Source organism: Chiloscyllium plagiosum, unplaced genomic scaffold, assembly GCF_037043375.1.
Source record: "Chiloscyllium plagiosum isolate Xiang-an unplaced genomic scaffold, Cpla_swu_hap1 HiC_scaffold_11, whole genome shotgun sequence".
NCBI classification, from domain to species: domain Eukaryota; kingdom Metazoa; phylum Chordata; class Chondrichthyes; order Orectolobiformes; family Hemiscylliidae; genus Chiloscyllium; species Chiloscyllium plagiosum.
In genome coordinates, this window is record NW_028270149.1 from 39,357,638 (window position 1) to 39,381,281 (window position 23,644).

At 40.6% G+C, this 23,644-nt stretch overlaps 1 protein-coding gene across 1 annotated transcript in view; it reads right to left on the minus strand.

Annotated features, from left to right (window-relative positions):
• Positions 1-602: 602 nt before the first annotated feature.
• las1l (LAS1 like ribosome biogenesis factor) overlaps positions 603-23,644 on the minus strand; it is an 88,991-nt gene continuing 65,949 nt past the window's right edge. The window contains exons 12-13 of the mRNA XM_043704838.2: positions 23,299-23,449; positions 603-1,083 (exon numbers count right to left, since the gene is read on the minus strand). Of these exons, the coding sequence (XP_043560773.2) occupies positions 993-1,083; positions 23,299-23,449 (242 nt within the window). The 3' untranslated portion in view covers positions 603-992. The remainder of the gene's footprint in view (positions 1,084-23,298; positions 23,450-23,644) is intronic.

The following is a 23,644-nucleotide window of genomic DNA, read 5'->3' on the forward strand; positions in this document are numbered from 1 at the left end:
AGTGCAATATCACTTCATGTCTGTAATGAAGTAATCAGAAGCTTTATCATAGAGTTTAGTACATGTGAATCTTTTACAGTAAATTTGCTTAGCATTAAATGAAACTGATTATCTGCACAAAAATAAGTACAGTACAAAAACCTATTCAGTCCATCTGTAAGCTTTCTATCTCTGCATGTAAGGGCCAACCCTGGGCTTTACATGTTTGTTTCTACCACTTTGACTGCAAACAGTTTGTAAGCAAACTCCAACATCTGTTTGCTGTACCTGCTTCTTCTTTAGGATCCCCACCCCCCGCAACGTTATCTTTGTTTTATTCATTCTTAGTGTTTCATGAAACTTTCATGAGCAGAGCACTGCGCTCTTACTTCACATTCTGTACTTTGTCTGGTTCACAGCTGAAATCAATGCATTTCTGGACCAATATTCCAGTTGTATTTCTTTCACACACATTTGACTTGTAATTTAAGGGAAAGAAAAAGACCATGATGAATCCATACCTATACAGGGGAAAAAGGTTTGAGAAAATTAGTTGTTCTAAAGTGGGAAATGCAAATGAAGTACATTGAAAGCTGAGCCATAACTCAAAAAGAAAACAGGAGCCATGTTGTTGTCATTTATTTTTGCAATATAAAAAAGGTATTCACTTACTAGTTTACACACATTATCAAATTGTATAAACACAAATGATTGAGTTTATGACAGAAACCTCAATACTAGCTTAAGAGAAACCACCTTATTGGCAGGCCATGAGTGGTAAAGTATCATTTCATTATACCCTTAGATGGCTAATCTGACAGCCAATTAGCTTTAAAAGAAATGGTAAATATTGGAAAAAATACAGCCATCCTAGCAGCATCAGGAAAAAAAGGCAAATTCATACTTCAGAAACCAATCTTCAATACATAGGTGTACATGCTTTTTAAAGGAGCAAGGGGAGTAGAGGTTTTCAAAATGCAAAATAATGAAACATCTGAAAAGTTGCTTTTTCACTAGAACAGTTTCAATCCAGCTTTCAGTCTGTACAGGTCACTCTGAGTCCACCATAAACCTTCCGAGTCTGCACAAGGTAATCCAGTGTTACTAGAAGAGAAAACAAATTTTAAGCAATAGTAAATAGAGGCAAAAAATCTCAAAGTATAAATGCAGATTAAAGGAGGACATGCATACAGGCCATAAGATCACAGCTAAATACTTCCAGGTTGAATAACATCCTTGGGTGAGGAAGGTTAAAAAGAGATTTTTAAAAAAACTTTTTCATGCAGATTGCCACTTCACCCAGCTTTTTTTTTTAAAAAAAGCTGAAGGAGGCAAAATATTCCATTCTGACAATTCTTTCATGGTGCTCTATTGTTGGGGGAAGACAAACCATACCTCTTTTCACAGCAGTCAGCTGCAGTATTGTGACATTTACAGGCCCAGACAGCTGCTGTTCAATGGCAAATCTGGCAGTAATAGGGATGGTAGGGTGACTCAACTTCAGTAGCAGAAGGGGGAGGTGTGTTTAAGTGAGAAAGGTGTTGTGCAGGAGGAGCTAGAGGGGGCTAAGGTGGGGAATGTGCTCTGTGGAAGAGGTGCGGGTCTTGGGGGAAGAGTGGGCTGAAGCGTATCAGGTATCTAGCAAGGGAAGGAGATTAGATCAGGCTAGAGTTTGATGGGGCATGGTGGGAGGAGAGGATAGGTGAGACAAGTATGGGATCAGTTGAATATTCACCCAGTGGTCCTGATGCTACCTGACCTGCTGTGCTTTTCCAGCACCACTCTAATCTACACTCTGATCTCCAGCATCTGCAGTCCTCACTTTCACCCAGTGGTTTGACAGCTTTTCCTAAGTAACAATTTTGTTAATTTCATCAGAATCCATTGAACTCTGAATGAAAATGGGAGACTTCTGGAGGATTTCAGATGTAGAGGAATTGCCCTGTGGAATCTTCAATTTGCTTGGAGTCTGAAGATGGGATTCTCACAAGCAGCTCCCATCGACAATGTAATAAAAACCAAGTCTATCAGAAAATCCAAGCCAGGGTTTCCACTTACAGTCCAATGAGTTCTCCTGGAAAATGCATGTGTGCAACCTCAGCAATACTTCTCTGCTCTTGTATTCTATCCCATTTGAAATGAATGCTGACATTACATTTGCCTTTCTAATTGCCAACTGAACCGGTATGGTAACTTTTGAACTAGGAATCCCAAGTTACTTTTAAAAAATCCAAAAGAACCGTGGGTGCTGGAATCAGAAACAGAAATTGCTGAAAACCTCAGTAGGTCTGACAGCATCTGTGGGTGAGAAAGCAGAATTAATGCTTCGTGATAGTGAAGACAGCATTTGGTATGCTTTCCTTTATTGGTCAGAATATTGAGTATAGGAATTGGGAGGTCATGTTTTGGCTGTACAGGACGTTGATTAGGCCATTTTTGGAATATTGTGTGCAATTCTGCTTTCCTTCCTATCGGAAGGATGTTGTGAAACTTGAAAGAGTTCAGAAAAGATTTACAAGAATGTTTCTAGGGTTAGAGAATTTGATCTATAGGGAAAGGCTGAATAGACTGGGGCTGTTTTCCTTGGAGTATCAGAGGCTGAGAGGGGGGAACTTATAAAGGTTTATAAAATCATGAGGGGCATGGATAGATAAATGGATCTCTTCCCTGGGATAGGGGAGTCCAGAACTAGAGGGCATAGGTTTAGGATGAGTGGGGAAGATATATAAAGGGACCTAAAGGGGCAACCTTTTCACAGAGGGTGGTGTGTGCATGGAATGAGCTGCCAAAGGAAGTGGTGGAGGCTGGTACAATTACAACATTTAAAAGGCATCTGGATCAGCATATGAATAAGAAGGGTTTAGAGTGATATAGGCCAAGTGCTGGCAAACTGGACTAGATTAGGTAAGGGTATCTGGTCAGCCTGGATAATTTGGACCAAAAGGTCTGTTTCCATGCTGTACACCTCTATGATTCTGTGACCCTTCTTCACAATCTGGACCTGAAACGTTAACTCTTCTTTCTCTCCAAATGCTGCCAGACCTGCTGAGATTTTGGACCAATTTGTTTTTGCTCTTAAGTCCCTTTGTGCTTCAGATTTCAAAAGCTTTTTCCCCATTTGGAAAATTGGCTATGCTTCTTTCTTCCTACCAAAAGTGCACAACCTCATTTTGGACCAATTTGTTTTTGCTCTTAAGTCCCTTTGTGCTTCAGATTTCAAAAGCTTTTTCCCCATTTGGAAAATTGGCTATGCTTCTTTCTTCCTACCAAAAGTGCACAACCTCATTTTCCCCACATTGTATTCCACCTGCCACTTCTTTGCCCACTCACCTAGTCTGTCCAATTCTTTCTACAGCCTCCTCACTTTCTGAACATCACCTGCTCCTCCACCTATCTTTGTGTCATCTGTAAACTAAGCCACATGGCCTTCAGTTCCTTCATCTACATTTAAAAAATCACACAACACCAGATAATAGTCCAACAGGTTTAATTGGAAGCACTAGCTTTCAGAGTGCCACTCAACCACCTGATGAAGGAGCGGCGCTCCAAAAGCTAGTGCTTTCAATTCAACCTGTTGGACTATAACCTGGTATTGTTGTGATTTTTAACTTTGTACACCCCAGTCCAACACCAGCATCTCCAAATTATGTTCATCTAGATTGTTTGTTTATGTACATGTGAATAATTATGATCCCAACATCAAACTCTGTGGACCGCTGGCTGCCATCCTGAAAAAGACCCTTTTTGACCCCACTCTGCCTTATGCCAATCAGCCAATCCTGTCCATGCCAGTATCGTGCCCCTAACACCATGGGCTCTCATTTTATTTGCAATCACTTTGGGTGGCACCTTTTCAAAGACTTTCTAGAAATCCAAAAAGATCACAGTCACTGGCTCTCCATCTAACTTGCTCATTACCTCCTCGAAGAATTTGAACAGATTTGTCAGGCATGACATCCCCTTGACGAAGCCATGCTGACTCAGCTGGTACTCTGCAATCTCATTTTTAATAATGGACTCTAAAATCTTACCAATGACCAAGGTCAGACTAACCAACCTACAATTCCTTGCTTTCTGCCTCCCTCATTTCTTAAACAGAGATGTTACATTATACATCTTCCAGTTCCCTGGGACTGTTCCTGACTGCAGAGAGTCCTGAAAGATCACCAATACTTCCACTATCTCCTTCAGAACTATGGGGTGTAATCCATCTGGACCAGGTGATTTATCCACCTTCTGAACTTTCAGATTTCCCAGCATCTTCTCCTTAATGCTGGCTATCACACTCAGCTCTGTGCTAACTCTTGAAGTTCTGGTTTGCTACTGGTGTCTTCCACTGTGATAGCCTGGAACATGGTTGTTTCCCCAGCACACTGTGGGAAAAGTTTCTGCCTCTATGCAATACGACATTGTCAAATAAAGAAAGCCTGCATGAGGATAACTGGGATCTTGGCTTCATGTCACACTATAGGTGACCCCACCACACTATACACACACACTCACTCTCAGACTCTTTCACAGACATATACTCCCTCACACTCTCACATGTATACCCCCCTCTCTCTCACACGCGCACACAAACACAGCTCTCCCCACATTCTCTCTCCCCCCGCCCCCCCCAAACTCTATTGAGTGAATTTGTACTTGCAGATTTGTATTTACAAATATTACATTTTGTTCAAAAAACACACAATCTGTAGACAGTCAATGTGGCATTTTATAAATTCTTACTTAGGAAATAAAACCAGTCAACTCCAAGCTGTGTTACAAACAGACTTGAACCATGGCCTCAAACCTAAAATGCATTGTCTGTCCGGAGTTATCACCTTTATTCTGATGAAATTATCTTGAGACAGTGACTTGAAATAAATTCTGGGATTTACATATTAGTCAATCAAAACCTGCACCTCCATTCTAACTTATTAAAAACTTAATAGGCATCTAGATTTGTTCAATACATTTACACAAGTTGTGTGACCCTTTGATCTTTTAAATTATAAATTCTGTGTCTGATGTATTCTCTCACTCAAGCTGCCTGAGGAAGGAGCGGAGGCTCTGAAAGCTTGCGGTTTCAAATAAACCCATTAGACTATAACCCAGCATCATGTGATTTTTGACTCTGCACAAGTCCCATGAGTACATATTGGACAATGTATTTCTAATGGAACAATGGAAGTATACATCTACAACGTCAACACCCGAGTGCAAAAGGGTGTTAGTTCAAAAGCTCTCTGTATTTGTGGAAAAAAAACAAAATAAAACTGTTCACGTATAGAAGGCCACATTCTATACCTGTTCTCTATTTTTCTGAAAATATACCCAAGTTGTCAAGATCTCTATAGATTACTAGTTGGACAAGCAATCCAGCTAATCACAGGAGTATCCATCACAGCACAATAAGAACACTTCAAAATCCTGTTCCAGGTTCAAGCATGTAATTCAAGTTGATAGTGCAGAATTTCCTTAATACTGCCCTGAACTGTCAGAAGTATCAACTTTTAGTGGAAAAACATTGAATTGAGATCACATCTGCTTCCTGAAACAGATGTTTCAGAGTTCACAGTATTACTCAAAAAAGTGAGGAATTTTGTTTTGATGTTCAAGCCAACATTTGTACCCAATCAACACCTTCAAAGTAACTATTTAACTGGTCATTCATCCATGCAATCTGTTTACTGACTCTGCTCAAATAAGATGTAATCAGCATATGCCGACTTGCTTTCAGAGGCATCCTGAGAATACAAAAGCACCAGAGGGTTTGGAGTTAGAAGGAGTGGCTGGATAGGCTGGGACTTTTTCTCACTGGAGCGCAAAAGTTTGAGAGGTGACCTTGTAGAGGTTTATAAATCATGAGGGGCATAGGTAAGGTGAATAGCAAACCTCTTTCCCCTGGAATAGGGAAGTCCAAAACTGGGAGGCTTACTTTTAAAGATGTAAATGGGACCTTAGGGGCAACTTTTTCTCTCTCCGGATGGTTCATATGTGGAATGAACTGCCAGAGGAAATGGTAGATACAAGTATAGTTACAACATTTAAAATACAGTTGGATAGGTACATGAACAGGAAATCTTTAGAGGGATATAGGCCAAACACAGGAAAGGTGGGACTAGTTTACTTTGGGGAAACTTGGTCAGCGTAGACGAATTGGACTGAAGGGTCTGTTTCCATGCTGTATGACTGAATCCATTGCACGTTACATCCCAGTCAAGTTCATTTTTAGTTATTTATCCCAACTCAAGTCATGAACTAGTTGAGCCTTTGCTCTCCTTTAGATGTTCTCTAATACTACAACCAAACTCTCAGAATAACTGAAACTACCTCTGATGTGGAGATACTGGTGTTGGACTGGGGTGGACCAAGTTACAACACCAAGTTATAGTCCATCAGGTTTATTTTAAATCACAAGCTTTCATAGTGATGCTCCTTTGTCAGGTTCACCTGACAATTTCAAATAAACCTGTTGGACTGTAACCTGGTGTCATGTGACTCCTGGCCAAAATGACCTAATCCTCCTGGCAAACATTCCAAACTTACTGTGGATTTCTGAATATCTAGCTGTTTCCTTGCTGGTTTTTCTGTTAGATTTCTAACTGCCCAGCAATTTTCCTCCCTTCAGTTCTCAATCCACAATCTCAGCTTGGAGAAACTGAGATCCTGGTCCCCACAAAATCGCTATAGAAGCCACCAAAACATTAACTAATTTCTGTGTTGTCTGATCTCAGACCAGTTTGTTGCTTCTGATAATTCACTCTCACCAATCTGTACTATCTTTCTGAATATTTTGCTGTAGGTGGAACATGACCAACAGTGGAGGGAAACAAATGGTGAAGTTTGCTGGCAAATCACCTTCCATCTCTAACTTGCCAAGACAGCATTCTCTTTTTCCTTGACTTCTCCACAATACGATCATAAACTGCAAATTGCTCACCTCCTTCTTTGTAGTCATCCCCTTCCTGAACCTTTGCCACATTCTACCAAATTATTTGGAAAATAATTGAGAAATGGAGCTTCCTTTTGCATCTACAAAGGCATATCCCACATTTTTAAGTTCCTTCACTATCACTGGGTCAAAATCTTGGAACTCCCTCACATACAACATTGTGGGTGGCATCAGCACCAAATGGATTGCAACAGTTCAAGAAGGCTTGCTCATCAACACCTTCTCAAAGGCACATTCAGATGGGAAATAAATAGTATCCTATCCAGGAAAGCCCACAGCACCAAAATGAATGAAACCCAACACACCTCATAAATCCAACTAGTCAAAACTTCTGTCACTGTTGCCTGACCCCCACCATGATCTGCCTTTATTTAACTCCACCCATATAATGCTCTGACCTTGGCCGCCATGGGTCATGGTCTCCAAACCCTCCACCTTTAGAGCCATGCCCCAGTGCCCGTGCCATGATCTTACAAGGAATATATCTGCTGAAGCACTTTTGGTTTTCCCAGGCAGCAGTCAGCCTGTGAATAAGGTTGGCTGTCAGGGAGAAAATGCAATTTAACTAAGTGGCAGCAATATACTGCCATTACAGTGGCAAAATTTACACATGCCTGATATTAATCATTCCTATTCCCAGGAAAAATATTACTCCATGTAAGGATTATTTGGTATGCTGCGCTTACACCCTGCTCAATGTCAAACTTCACTGTCTCAACGATGGTAAAGCTAGCATTCCACCTGGTCCTGTTAAGTTATCAACCCATTAAAATATTAGCTGTTTACTTAAGGTCACAGCGAAACAACATGGCAATTGTATCAGAGGTTTTATAGTATGGAAAAAGATACTTTGACCCATTTTGCCTGTAACATATCCATCTATTCCAGTATATGGCCCATAGTCTTGTGTGCTATGCAATTCAACTGCTCACCCAAATATTCTTAAAATGTCTTCATGGCGACCACCTTTACCACCTGTTTAAGCAGTGATTTCCAGACTGCCACCATCCTCAGAGTCAAAAAACTTTTCCTCAAATTCCCTAACCACCTGGTCCTTACCTTAAAACTGTGCCTTGAACCCTCCCAAGAGAAAATGTTTCTATCTTTTTATTCTAGACAGCTAAGCCAGTATCCAATGTCCATCCTAATTGCCCAGACAGCATTTAAGAGTCAATCACATTTGAGACCATGTAGGCCATACCTTGATAAGGAAGGCAGTTTCCTTCCATAAAGAACATCACCAAACAAGATGGGCTTTCCAACAAACAACAAGTTTCATGGTCATCATTAGGCCCTAAATTCCATATTTTTTTCACTGAATTTTATTCAAATTCCACCATCTGCCATGGTCGGAATTGAATCAGAGTCCCAGATCTGGGTCAATAGTCTAACAATAATATCACTAGGTGACTCCCTCACTTATCTATGCCCCTCATAACTTTTACCACCACACTGGAATCCCTTTTTGTCTGCTCTAAGGAAAACAACCCCAGCTTATCTAGTCTCTCTTCATAGCGGAATCATTTGCAGCTCAGGCAACATCCTAATTAATCTCCTCTGCGTCCTCTAGAATACAACCATACCCCTCCTATAGTGTAGTGACCAGGACTGCATACAGTATAGACTTATACAGTATAAAACGGATCCTTTAACCAATCATGTTTGTAGCACCAGTATTACACTACTACCTATAGGAGACCAACTTCATATTCAAGACTATAGGCCCAGCAAAGGTAAAACACTTCAAATACTCAGGCAAGGACTTTTTAAAGATTGTAAGGTTTTCCACCACAACTACATTTCCAAGCAGTGCATTCCAGACCTTACCACCCTGTGGGTGAAAAACCTTCTCTTCAAATCCCCTCTAAATCCCTACCTTCCACTTTAAAATTATGTCCCCTTGTTGTTGACCCTTCAACTAAGGAAACAGCTGCTTCCTATTCACTCTTTCCACTGTCCTGAATCTCATATACCTTCACCAAGTCCCCCCTCAACCTTCTCTGCTCCAAAGAAAATGTCCTGAGCTCATCCAGCCTCTCTTCATAACTAAAATGCTCCAACCCAGGCAAAGTTCTGGTGAATTTCCTTTACAACCCCTCCAGTGCAATCATACATTCTTATAATGTAGTGACCAGAACTGCATACTGTACTTGAACTGTGGCCTAACCAAGGTTCTGTACATCTCCAACATGACCTCCCTGCTCTTTAACCTATGTCACAAATGATAAGGTAAGCATCCAAATGCCTTCTTAACTACCTTATTACCTATCCTGCCACCTTCTAGAATAAGCATCCAAAGATCCTTCAGTTCCTCTCAACTGCCCAGTGTCTTACCATTCACTGAATAAGCCACTGCCTTGTGCCCTCTTCCAAAGTGCATCATCTTACATTTACCAGGGTGAAATTCCATTTGCCACTGATCTGTCCACATGACCAATCCACTTTTATTCTCACCGTCAACTATCCAACCAAACTTTGTGTCATCTGCAAACAAACCAATAAGGGACACAGAATGGATCCCTATGGCACACTACAACAGACTGGATTCCAGTCACACAGCCTTCTACTACCTCTGTCTCCTACCAATAAGCCAGTTTTCGATCCACCTTACCCAGTTACCCTGTCCCATGCAGCATTTACCTTCTTTATCTACTTCCCATGTGGGACCTTGTCAAAGGCCTTGCAGAAATCCAAGTAAACTACCTCAATTGTCTCACTCTCATACAAACATATGGTTACCTCCTCAAATGATTCCACCAGATTTGTTAGGCATAACCTCTCTCTGACAAAGTTACGCCAACTAGCCCTGATCACACTTGCACCTCTAAATGAAGATTAATTTTGCCTCTTCACTATTTTCTCCAGTAGTTTCCTTACCACTGCCAGGCTTAATGGTCTATAATTTCCTGGTCTAGGCCTACCTCTTCTTGTGAAGTGGAGCCACATTGGCAGTCCTTCCTGTGGCCAAGATGATTTTAAAAACTGGGTCAGAGCCTGGGATAAGCTCACCTGAACCTGCGGTTTGTCTACTTTTAAATCTGCCAAAACCTCTAATACTTCCTCCTTTTTTATATCATTCTACTCAAGAACTTCACAGTCTATACTCTCCAATTCTGTATTTGCGTCCTCCTTCTCCTAAATAAAGTCAGAGGTGAAGAATTTATTCAGCGCTCTAGCAATATCCTCCAGCCTCATGCACAGAATGCCCGCATGGTCCCTAATTCACCTTTCTCTGTCCCTGGTTATTCTCTTCTCCCTGATACATTGTTGAGTATCTTGAAATTCTCCCTAATTTTGTCCATCAGTGTCTTTTCTTGCCCCTCCTAATTGCCTCCTGCACTTCCAATAATATCTTGACAGTTTTGCTCCCTTTGTACTTGTTAAACATCTTTCTTTTCCTTTTTATCCAAACCCGAATATTCCTAGACATCCATGGTTCTCTGGGTTGTTGCTTCTACATTTCACCCTCAAGGGAACACGTAACAAGTAACACAAAAATGGAAAACGTGGTTGTCTCTTGACTGCCCTCAGGGTTATCAGGGATGGACAATAAATGCTGCCGAGCCAGCAATGCCCTAATCTGATTAATAAATAAGAAAAAGCTTCAACATAACCCCCTTACTCTTGAATTTCATGCCTCTAACCATTTTGTCTACTTATCTTGCTGCCTCCAAGGATCTATTGACATACACATCAAGGTCCCTCTGATCCTCTGAATCTCAAAGGGTTCTACCATTCTGTGTATATCCCCTTGCCTGGTCAGTCCTTCCAAAATGTTTTTAGAATTAGGTTCTTTGTCACCTGTACTGAAGTACATGGATACTGGAGTACAGTGAAAAGTGTACTAAGTTGCCATTTCTGGTGCCACCTTAGCTACAAAATCTTAACATACAAAGTAGAAAAATAAAGAAATGAGGTAGAAGTTCAATACTACAGCTCTTCTTACTATGAAACTGAAAAATAAAGAAATAGAGTTACAAGTTCAGCATTACAGGCCTTCTTTAACCATGAGATTTGCAGAAACTCTACTCAGGGCTTTCCCCTGCCCCATGCTGGGCTCAATCTCTTCCCCCATGCCATCGTCAATCCGCCAACCTAGAGTCCTACCCAAGCTCACCAGCTGCCTTACCACAAACAGCTACCCAGGCTGGCCAGCCGCCTCGCTGATGATCGTCTGGACCTCATCGATGCCACAACATTGCTGAGTACTAGAGTTCTGCCTGGCTCACCAGCTGCTACAACGGTCCAAACCACAAATCTCTCTCCAGTAGGTAAATAAACAAAAAACAAAAAAAAAACAAAAATTAGAAGAAGAAAACTGGACAGAGTGGACGTGGCTGGGCTCAGATGCTAACTACTCCACCACCGCCATCAAAACGCATCACCTCATACAGTTGAGGAGTAAATGGTATTTGCCCCTTATTAGCCCGTTTGACCAGCCTGCAAGCATTCCTCCACACTATTTACTACACCACCAATTTTCATGTCATCTCCCACATTTATACTCAGATTAATAATGTATATAAACAGCAAGGGACCCAGCACTGAACCCTATAGTGTGCCATTGGATACAAGCTTCCATTCAAACAAATCCCTTTGACTATCATTCTCTGCTTCCTGCCACTAAGCCAACTTTGGATCTAATTTTTAAAATTGCCCTGGATTCCATGGACTCCTAGTTTCTTAATTAGTCTGCCATGCGAGACCTTATTGAAGTCCATGTAGACCATGTCAACTGTACTACCCTCATCTACATACAGTCTCCTCTTTGAAAACTTCAATCAAAATGCTCATAGAAAACATTAATCTTTATCATAAATAATTGTGACCCCAGTGCTAGTCATAAGGCACTTCTCAAGTTGCTTGAAAACGCCTCCATTATGTCATCTGTCTTTTATTAGCTAGCCAAGCCTCTATCCAGGCTAACATAATACTCTCAACACTGTGGCTCTTATTAAGTAACCATATGGATAGTACCTTATCAAACACCTTTTGAAAATCCAAATACAGTGCATCTACTAGTTCTCCATCTACCCTACTCAAAAGAATAAAAATTACCAGGTAGATCTTCACCTTTATAAAGTCATACAGACTCTACTTGATATATTAGGCATTTCCAAATGCTCTACCATTATATCCTTTATAACAGTATAACATTTTCCCAATGATAAATGGTAAGCTAACAAGTCAACAATTATTGGTTATTGTTTCCTACCTTTTTTAAATAAGGTGTTACACTGGCAATTTTCCAATCCTCTGGGACTTTTCTAGATCTAAAGATTCTTTGTCACATTACTACCAATACATTCATTATCTTGGTAGCTACTTCCTTTAAAATCCTAGAATGCAAACCATCAGATCCAGAAGACCTTCGAGCTTTAGCCTAATTAACTTCCCAGTAACTTTTTTTTCTTAGTGATTGTTATTGTGTTTATTTGAACCTCCCTTTAGATCCTTAATTATTTAGAGTTTTTGGAATGCCATCTTTGTCCTCCACTGAGAAGACTGATGTAAAATATTTACTAACCTCCTCTATCATTTCTTGGTTCCCCATTATTACCGGCCCAGCCTCTAAGGGGCCTATGTTCTCTTTGGGCTCTCGTTTCTTTTTGTACATTTAAAAGAAACTAACTGTTCATTTTTGTATTAATTGGTATTTAGTTCTCAAAACATAAGTGAAAACAGAAATTGGTGGAAAAACTCTGCAGGTCTGGCAACATCTGTGGAGAGAAAACAGAGTTAATGTCTCAGGTCCAGTGGCCCTTCTTCAGAAACATTAACTCTGCTTTCTCTCCACATATACTGTCAGACCTGCTGAGTTTTTCCAGCAATTTCCATTTTTGTTTCTGATTTCCAGCATCTGCGGTTCTTTGGTTGAAGGTTATTTTCTCACTATTTATTTTTGGTTACTTTTTGGCTTTTAAAATTTGCCCAATCCTCTTGTTTACCATCCACATTTTTTTTCTTTTTTAATTTGATTTTCCCAATCTACAAGGTTAAAGTTAGCATGATTAATGGACTGCCATTTTACATACCCTCATTATCTCCTGAATTATTGTCAGGAGTCCTATTAGTAGGTCGGTGCACTAATTCCACCAGCGCTTTCTTTTTTAACCTCCTGCTATACTGGGGATTCTAAATCATCTGATCCAAGATCATGTCTTGCTTTCATATTTAATCTATCTCATACTAACAAAGCTACACCACCACCCTTCCCTTCCTGCCTGCCCTTTAAAAAAATTCACATACTCTTGAATATTTAGTTCCTAGCTTTAATCTCCATGTCTATCTGTAATAAATATAAGATCAAGAATTATAGAATCCTTCAGTGCAGATAGAGGCCGTTGAAGCTATCAAGTCTGCACTGATGCACTGAAGAGCATCCCATTCCTATCTCCCTTGCCCTGTAACCCCATATTTATCACAGCAAAACTCATCTAGCCTACACAACCACGAATTGCTATTACACGGCAATTTAGCACAGTCAATCTACCTAACCTGCACGGAGAGTCATAGTCATAGTTATAATCAAACAATGCCAAAACAGACCCTTTGGTTCAACCTGTCCATGCCAAACATAATCCCACATACCTGCTCCTGGCCCATATCTCAACAAACCTTTCCTATCCATGTACTTATCTAAATGTCTTTTGAACATTGTAATTGCACCATCTACCATTTCCTAAGGAAGTTCACTCCACATGGAAACCACTCTACATAAAAAAAATTATCCCTTAAGTCTTTTTAAAATCTTTCTCCACTCATCTCAAAAAGATGCTCCTCAGTCTTAAAATCCCCCACTCTAGGGAAAGACAACTACATTAACTCTATTTATACACCTCACTATTTTATAAGCTTCCAGAAGGAGGCCTCTGACCCTCCTACACTCTAATGAAAAAGTCCAAGCCTTTCTTTATAACTCAAACCTTTCATACTCAACAACATCTTGGTTAATCTCTTCTGAACCTTCTCCAGCTTAATAATATTCTTCCTCTAACTGGGTGACCAGAATTGGACACAGTATTCCAAAAGAGGCATCACCAATGTCCTGTATCACCTCAACACCTTTGGACTATGGGAGGAAACCCACACGGATACAGGGAGACCGTGCAAATTCTACACAGACAGTCTCCAAGGCTTAATTGAACCCATGTTCCTGTCACTGTGAGGCACCAGTGCTAACCACTGAGCTACCATGCCAGCTATCTATAAGATCTAAAAGTGGAGGCAGTGGCCTATTAGCAACGACATTGGATTAGTAATCCAGACCACAGGCTAATATTCTGAGGCAAGCATTCAAATCCCACCATGGTAGATACGGAGTTTTGATTTCGTAGAATTCTTCAGCATGGAGAAAGGCCGTTTAACATAAAGTGGTCCATGCCGGCCAAAATGTCCAGCCACGCTAACTGCATTACCCGGCACTTGGCCCATATTCTTCTAATCCCTTCCTATCCATGTATTTGTCCAAACACCTTTTAAATGTTGTTAATGCACCTGCTTCAATTACTCCGCTGGCAGCTTATTCCATATGCGTACCACCCTGCGTAAAAAAATGTTGCACCCAGCTTCCCTTTTATTCTTTCCCCTCTAACCTTAAACCGATGCCCTCTATGCCTCGATTATCCAGTTGTGAGGAAAAGACAGAGTGCATTCACTCTATCCATGCCTCCCATGATCTTAATGGCCTCTATAAGATACCCTCTCGATCTCCTATGTTCTAAAGAAAAAAGTCCCAGCTTGTCCAACCTCTCCCTATAACTCAGACCATGGAGTCCAGGCAACATGCTTGTAAATTGCCTCTGCACTCTTTCCAGTTTAATAACATCTTTCCCCTAATAAGGTGATCAAAGCTGAACACAATATTCCAAGTGCAGCCTCACCAACGTCCTTTTCACTAGAATTGAATTGTATTAAATAGAAAAAAAAATCTAGAATTAAATGCTAAAGGTTACCATGATGATTGTTGTAAAATCCCACCTAGTTCACTAATGTCCTTTAGTGAAGGAAATCTGCTGTCCTTACCTCGCCTGATTCACATGCAACGCAAATCCACAGCAATGTGGTTGACTCTAAAATGGCCCAATCCAGCCACTCAGTTCAAGGAACAACTAAGGTTAGGCAATAATAGCCAGCAGCACCGCATCCCATGAAAGTATAAAAACAATCCAACATCTATGAGGGGCTGTACTGTTACACTGCACTTCTGAATACTACACTGTGATGATGCTGCTCCTTTAACAAGGTTATGTTTTCCTTGTTTTTTTTTCAGGAAATCATAAAAAGTCAGGTTGTGAGAAGTCTGGGCTTGGATGGGCTTTAGAGCCACTTTGATTACAACTAACAGATACTGCTTCAGGCAAAAGGCTTTTAAGTTTAAAAAACACTTGTACAATAAAAGGGGAGTGGTTAGTTCTCCCAGCTCAGCTTTTTTCTGGTTTGATTTGGTTTTTGGCAGTCTGGCTGCTACATGAAAACACTCAGACAGTTGTGAAGCTGCTGAACCCAAAGAAGCAGGTCCAGACGGTCATCTATCTCTGACTTTTCCTGTAAGACAGTGTTTGATTTTATCTTTTGCACTATGGGATGTTTATAGGGATTGTTGCAAGTACTTGGGATGACCTGTTGGGTTTTTGGATAGATTACGTTATTCAGTATTCTGTTCTCTTTTGTTTGTGTTTCATTTGGTAATCACTGAAATAAATTCAGTTTTGTTTAAAAAACAGTGGTTTGACCAACTGTATCCTTCCTGGAATTTCCACGTTACACCTGCTTAAAACGACTGGGCTACTTTCTTGAAATGCTTTTTTTTTTGGGGGGAGGGGAGGAGATCTGGTCTGGTTCATAACATACCCCAACTTCTTACCAGGCAAAACACAGGTTCAGAAGAAATTCTGGTTTGACATAATTGAGAAAATGAAGCATGATACTGAGCAAGATGTAACGGCAGCATTCTAAACAACCTTGTCAGAATCCCATCTAGTCAGTTCACTAAAAATAACTCCAGTCTCTCACCTCTCACATACAGAATGGTTAGAACAAGTGTTTTTTCTCATACCATCAAACAGTATTCATGGCATTTCTGTTCTGTTTCTTACTTTGCTAGAAGCATGCTCCTCAATGTGAGCTTAAGCAGAGCACACTGTTAGATTATGCAATCAATGGAATGGCAGCAACATGGCTGAGCTCCAGATTATCCAAGGGAAAGGAAACATGTTAACTTTGCACCTTTCACATCCTCAGGATATCCTAAAGTACTTTACGTTTTTGTAAAGGATCAGCAACTGCATGAATAAACTGTAGTTGTGTTTTTTTTTAAATTGCATGCAGATACTTATAATATTTATCAAAGGACCCACATTTAATGATTTACCCCATGACTTTGTGTGTAGGGGTGGCTTAATTCCATCTTTAACAAGGAAGACTGAAACATTTAACTCAGCCACTATTTTAACGTGCGAGCGGAGAGAGAGTACTGAAGAAGCGCTGTACCAGAGTGAAAGGTCCCCATGGAATGCTGACAAGGGAGGGGAGGGGAATGTGTGCCTGCTAAAGGTATCCTGCTAGAGCTGGCAGAAAGAGTGTCTTATGATCCTTTGCACTCTTGGACACCATGGTACACTCTTCGTCAGCTCCCAAAACTTCCCCACATCCCTTTCCATGCAATTGCACAAGGTGAAACACTTGACCATTTACTTCCTCTCTCCTCACTATCCAAGACCTTCCTTTTGCTACAATATATTCAATCTAGTCTAGTTTATTTGTTACTCAAATGTAGTCTCCTGTAGATTGGATGATGAAATGCAGAGTGGGTGACTGCTTTGCCAAACACCTATGTTCGGTCCATAAAAAAAGACTGAGCTTCCAGTTGCTTGCCACCTCAACACACTCCTGTGTTTCCACAGTATTTCTGTCTCAGGCCTACTGTGATGCACCAGCGAGGATCAACACAAGCTGGAGGAATAAAATCTTATCTTCCACCTACGCACCTTGCAGCCTTCAGAACTCAACAGAGTTTAACAATTTCAGAAAACGATCACCCTCCTTCATGTTTGTTACGCTCCCCACACCCCTAGATCCCTGTATGGGGTTGTTTCCTGCATAGCCAGCCCATTTTCAACAAGTCACGCTTCTCGTTAGCGCCTTAACTAGCATGTATCTCTTTCTCACTTTATCATAGAACCACAGAAATCCTACACAATGCAGAAAGAGACTATTCCGACCATCAAGTCTGCACTGACACTCCAAAGAGCATCCCACTCAGACCCAACCTACCACCTAATTCCTGTAACCCGACATGGGGCTTTTACCATGGCTAACCCACCGAACCTGCACATCCCTCGACACTACTGGGCTTTTCTTTTCCTAGCAAGACCAATCCACCTAACTTGCACATCTTTATCATCAACTATTTGTTTGCCTAACCCTTTTTTCGTCTCTCTCTGGGTTTAGGCTCCATGTACTTCATCGACTCCCACCTTCCCCCCCACTTACCCAGCCATCAGCCTAAATACCAGCCCTTTTCAGTTTTTATGAAGGACCGTTGGACTCAAAACATTAATTCTGTGTTTCACTCAACAGACACTACCATACCTGCTGTGTTTCTCCAACATTCTGTTTTTGTTTCAGATTTCCAACATCTGTGTGTTTATTTAATTGAGTTTAACTATTTTAGAACGTTAAGATCTTCTTCCTTAATCATCCTCACAACCCCAAGTCCTATTCTGTATGGGCTGTTCCTGGCACAGCCAACCTATTTTCAATTATTCATACTTTCCATTAGCACCATAGAACATTTATGTCTCTCCTGGCTTATTATCATCATCAATCTCTTTCTGTTTCTCCTTTCACCACCAACCACCCCCTCTCTTTTGGTAACATCTCCACATGTGCAACTCATTCCTTTCCCATCCATTCACCCCACTAGTCCCTCTCCTAGCCTCATCACCAGCATATATACTTCCATTTCCCAGTTGCTTTCAGTTCTGACAAAGGGTCACCAGACTCTAAACATTAACTTTTTTTCTTTCCAAAGGTGCTGCCAGACCTGCTGTATTCCTCCAGCCCTTTCTGTTTTTGTTATAAAAGATCATAATGCTTGTTACAAGAGAATGGAGTTATTTTAGTTTTTGGCCAATTAATAACTATCACCATTATTACAGTCATTTTCCACATTCTTCCTGCGATCTTGCTATAAAAACTGATTCCCACATTTGCCTATGTAACAATGGTGAATACACTTCAAAAAATAATTTACAGGTTGTGGCATCCCAAATTTAAGAGAATTCATGAAACTCTAGTTATTCTTTTTTTCATCCTCAACTTTACAGTCCCATCCCCTTTAATTTAGTATCAGTGTATTTCACTGTCACCATGCACAAAGATGTGTACGTGCGAAGCTTCATTCAAATAATATTAGCGGGACGCATTACGTTAGCACTTTTCTTAAACACAAAACATACAGGATGTTTCAATGTAAATTATACCTCACTACTCCATGTAAGTGACTCACCTCCAGGGTACTGTGCATTAAGATTCTGATTAGATTTGCTCATATAAAGCCTGCACCACGTTATAGCTAACACAGTTGAAGAAAATCCCTTAAATTCAGTTTTACAGACAGCCATGCAATCATTCTTGCACTGAATATGGAGTGCAACAAATTTTTTTGTTAATCAATTTATTTCCTCCAAGAACTCCACTGGTTCGCGATAATCCTTCTCTATGAAACAAAAAAAATCCAGAGATTCTGGATGTAAGTTTACTCGCTGAGCTGGAAGGTTCAATTCCAGATGTTTCATCACCCTACTAGGTAACATCTTCAGTGGGCCTCAGGAGAAGCACTGCTGGTAATGTCATCACCAATCCAAAGAAACCTGAACATATAAATTCAGTGCTTCGCCTGAGGCTCACTGAAGAAGTTACCTAGTAGGGTGACGAAACGTTTGGAAATGCACCTTCCAGCTCAGCAAGCAAACCTACATCCAGAACCTCAACCTGAGCTACAAATCTTCTCAAAACTCGTTAAAATCCAGAGATCTGAAACAAGCAAAGACAAAGGACTGGGGAAACTAGGCATATCTGGAAGCATCTGTGGAGTTAAAAATCTAATGACCCTTCTTCAATGTGAATTATTCCATTCAATTAAATTGCACTTAATTCCCAAACACATACTAAGGGATCATGCTCACTTTAGCTACTCTATCTTTTGTATCTTTGTAGAACCTATTATATTTCTTGCTAGTTTAATCTCATTCAAATTCATTTATCATCTTGTTGATTTCTAATTTTTTTTCCATTCATCTGTCTTATCACTAATTCTATGCAATATTTTTTGCCTTTTCTTTCAAACTGATACCTTTTTTAAACTCAGCCACAGATATTTCAAACTCTACAAAAGGACTAGTCAATAAAATATATATTTGTTAAAAGCAATGGAATATCTCCTTAAGTGTCTACCATCTTCCCTTTTACCAGTTTCCCAGGTCACTGTAGTCAACTCTGCCATTATTTGAGTTTAAGATACCAGTTTCGGATCCAAGTTCCTTAATTTTATAATATCATTACTCTTGCTTCGAGGATGTTCTCTTATGAAATCATTAATTAGTCTGATCTCATTAAAAATGGGGACAAAGAAAAACAAGTTTTAATAAACTATTCAGAACATATTAATTATCTTCAAGGCTACGTCTGCCAATTAGATTAAGATTTGTCCAATAAGATTAAAACTGTCCACGTTTTGTGCAGCATTCACCTTACAAGACCACATTCAGAGACAAGATGGCGACAGAATAGGCTCCTAGGCTGGAGCTTGTCCACTTGGTCAGTTTATTTTCTTCTTTTTCCAAAATTCTTTTTTTTTTCCTCTCTACTTATCTTAACTCCTTGGCCAGCTTCAGTGGTGGACAATAGAGCTAGCACAGACTCGATGGACATCCAGCTTCAAGGGACAGGTGAAGCCCAGTGTAGACTCCCGGTCTCGAAGTAAAGCCCAGAGTGGACTCTCAGCTTTAGAAGGGCTATGGTACTGAACTTTTACCTTTATTGCTTCATTTTTCTTATCTACATCCAAGACGTTGCATCTAGGTATCTTTCTATCTAAGATGCCATTGGAAATAACAACTTTGTACACTTTTCACTGTACTCCTGTAGCCCTGTACTTGAGTACATGTGACAATAAACCAAATTCTAATTATTTCTTCAGTGCTATATTGTACTCAGCGGGCCTATAAACAATTCTTAGCAGTGCTTTCTTTCCCTAATTGATTCTATCCTCAAACTTCTGAGCCAAGATTATTTCACATTACAATATCGATATCATCCTTCCTGAACAGTGTAACTTTAATAACTCATTTGAAAATTCTGTTCCCAGCCTTTGCAACCATATATCTGTTTTATATCTGTATCTATTATATCTATTTTGATTTATCTCATCAATCCATCTAGTTGATTATTAGTTATAAATGCCAAGTGAAATCAAATAAAGAACCTCTAATTCTGCATTTGACCTGTACCCTTTTTGCTGATACACTCAATGTTTGTGTGTTCTGCATTTACTATTACACTCCTGTTATCATCCAGTTATAATGCCTTGTTCCTTTCATTAACTTTCTAAATGTTCCATAACGTGAACTCTTTCCCACACAACTCAGTCTAAAGTCCTCCCAGGTTACAGAATCATTATATTGTTTGTCATCTGGAAAGAGGACATTCAACCTATTGAATCTATGACAAATCTCATGGAACAATCCAGTCATTTCCACTGCTGTATTCAATCAGCTTGGTCAACAAGTAAATTGTAACAGTTGTTCAACTTGAATCGACTGCATACACGATCACCAGATTAATGGGTCAAAATCCTGGCATTCCCTTGCCAATGGGATTGTGGCTCTACCTACAGCATATAGACTGAAGCTCACTGCCACTTTCTCAAGGGCAACTAGGGACAGCAATGTTGGCTCAGCCCATGTCCCAGAAGGTCAAAACCCAAATTTTACAAACTTCATGTTTGTAACACTTTTCTAAACATTCTAAAATTAATAAATTTGTTGCATTATTTAAGCCGAAGCCTACAGTCTAACAGCATTTAGCCTTGAAAAGTCTAAGACATGGGAACAAGGAGAAAGTGAGGACTGCAGATGCTGGAGACCAGAGTTGAAAAATGTGGTGCTGGAAAAAAACAGCAGGCCAGGCAGCATCCGAGGAACAGGAGAATCGACGTTTCGGGCATAAGCCCTTCTTCAGGAATGAGGCTGGTGTGCCAAGCAAGCTGAGATAAAAGGTGCGGGGGAGAGAATTTGGGGGAGGGTGCTGGGAATACGATAGGTGGAAGGAGGTGAGAGTGAGGGTGATAGGCCGGAGAGGTCGGGAAGATGATTGCAGGTCAAAAAGGCGGTGCTGAATCCAGGGGTTGGGACTGAGATAAGGTGGGAGGAGGGGCTAGGAAAAAGCATTTGTTCAGTGTAATAATTCTTCTGAGGATGAGGAACAGCAAAGGTCCTTTGCAGGTCTGGGAGTGTTGTCCTGAGCTGGGGCAGGGCTAATTGCAGGGAGTGTAGGTAGCGGCGCATGGCTGCGAGCGTGGAGCGGAGGATCCGGAGGGAGGACTGTTGCTAGAGGCTTCGGATTTGTTGCAGGCACTGGTTGTCCTGGTTGGGTCCAAATTGTGTTGGTCTGAATGTAGTTCGGAGTCCATGCGGGGTCAGTCGGTTCCGTAGGCAGGTGCTGAGGAAAAAGATGTGGCTGTGGTAGCGAGTCTGTTTCAGGACGTGGCTGAAGAGCTTCAGGGCAGAGGAGATGCCCTGGGGGGTGCAGTGAGAGAGGGACTCACTGAGATCCTTGTAGAGGGAGGAGGAGAGCTTCTTCAAGGTAGGCATCCTTGCAAGAGGATTCGCAGTAGGTTAAGATCAACTAGGAGAAAGTGAGGACTGCAGATGCAGGAGACCAGAGTTGAAAAATGTGGTGCTGGAAAAACACAGCAGGCCAGGCAGCATGCGAGGAGCAGGAGAATCAACGTTTCGGGCATAAGCCCTTCTTCAGGAATGAGGCTGATGTGCCAGGCAGGCTGAGATAAAAGGTAGGGGGACATGGGAACAAGATTGGAATGATCCAGCATGATATGCTAAATTTATGGGCTATAAAAGGTACACTCAATCACAGGAAGCAAGTAGTCACTGACTGGGTAATGTTTCTCATTGAGCATAATGAAGACATTGGAGTTAAAAACACAAGACCGTAACAAGAATGCTGCAAGTACCAAAGTGCAGGAAATGCATAGTCAATTTTAGATTAGATTACTTCCAGTGTGGAAACAGGCCCTTCGGCCCAACAAGTCCACACCGACCCGCCGAAGCGCAACCCACCCAGACCAATTCCCCTACATTTACCCCTTCACCTAACACTACGGGCAATTTAGCATGGCCAATTCACCTAAACTGCACATTTTTGGACTGTGGGAGGAAACTGGAGCATCCAGAGGAAACCCACGTAGACATGGGGAGAATGTGCAAACTCCACACAGACAGTCACCTGAGGCGGGAATTGTACCCTCTCTGGCGCTGTGAGGCAGCAGTGCTAACCACTGTGCCACCATGCCGTACAATATAATATAATATTCCCAAATACATTAACCCATTTCTTGGAGTATCATTTTAACAGCATCTATAGCCCAACAGCACCCACCAACATGCCAAGAAACATGGAAACTGACCAACTTGCTTACACTAACCTGACAATTATTTATTTTTAGATATACTACTGATGTACAAATTGAACATAAAGTGTGGGGAGACAATTTTGTGCTGATGTTGAAACAATGTCACAAATTGCAAGATATTGTCATTCCTCTGTACCCATGAGGGTTCCATTCCAGAGAACCCCTGCAAATGATGAAATTTGTAAGTACAGAACTTGGTAAAAATAGGTTAAAATGATTAAAAATATTGTCGATACATAACTTTTGCCCACAGATGTTGATTTTTGTTACTTTTATTTTTAGTTTTTTAGCAAACTCACATTTCATGATTTTACAGAAAGAGAATTTGTTGCAAGGTTTAGAGATGTTATAATGATAATGAGATGATCTTATTATCTGACTGAGGGACTTATTATCCTAAACTAGTTTTCAAATCAACCTGTTCAGAGAGGTTATTACACACCCCTGAAGCAGGTAAAAATTAAACCTGGGCCTCCTCTTCCAGAGGCCCCCAAATTAGTGGTTTCAGTTATTCGACCCATCAGTACAACGGACCACCATGTTCAAACAAAATACTGCACATTTACAAGCTGGTATGTTTTCAATCTGCCCACTATTATTATGCCATATTTCATGTCACAGACTTTCATGTTGCTAATAATAATAATTAAATATGACCTTTTACCTGAAGGCAGTATTAAAATCATCTAGATTTTCCTCTGTTTTTGACTGCTGCAATACAGGCATCAAGGTGTAACTGTCCACTAAGAGGCAACTTGGGTCTTCTTTTTGACCCGGTATTTTACCCAGAGGGTAATCCTTCCATGCAATTTGATCTACAAAGAAAAACATAGCTTTACTGTAATAATTCACTCTTCAATTGCACAAATATTTCACATAGAACTGGAAAAAAATACCAATGACAGAAAACTTCACATTAAAGCTTAAAATTAAAGATCCTTCCTCTGGGGAGATGTTCATTTTGTCTTCGAATGCACCAGTTCTTACTTAACCATTATACCACACTGTTA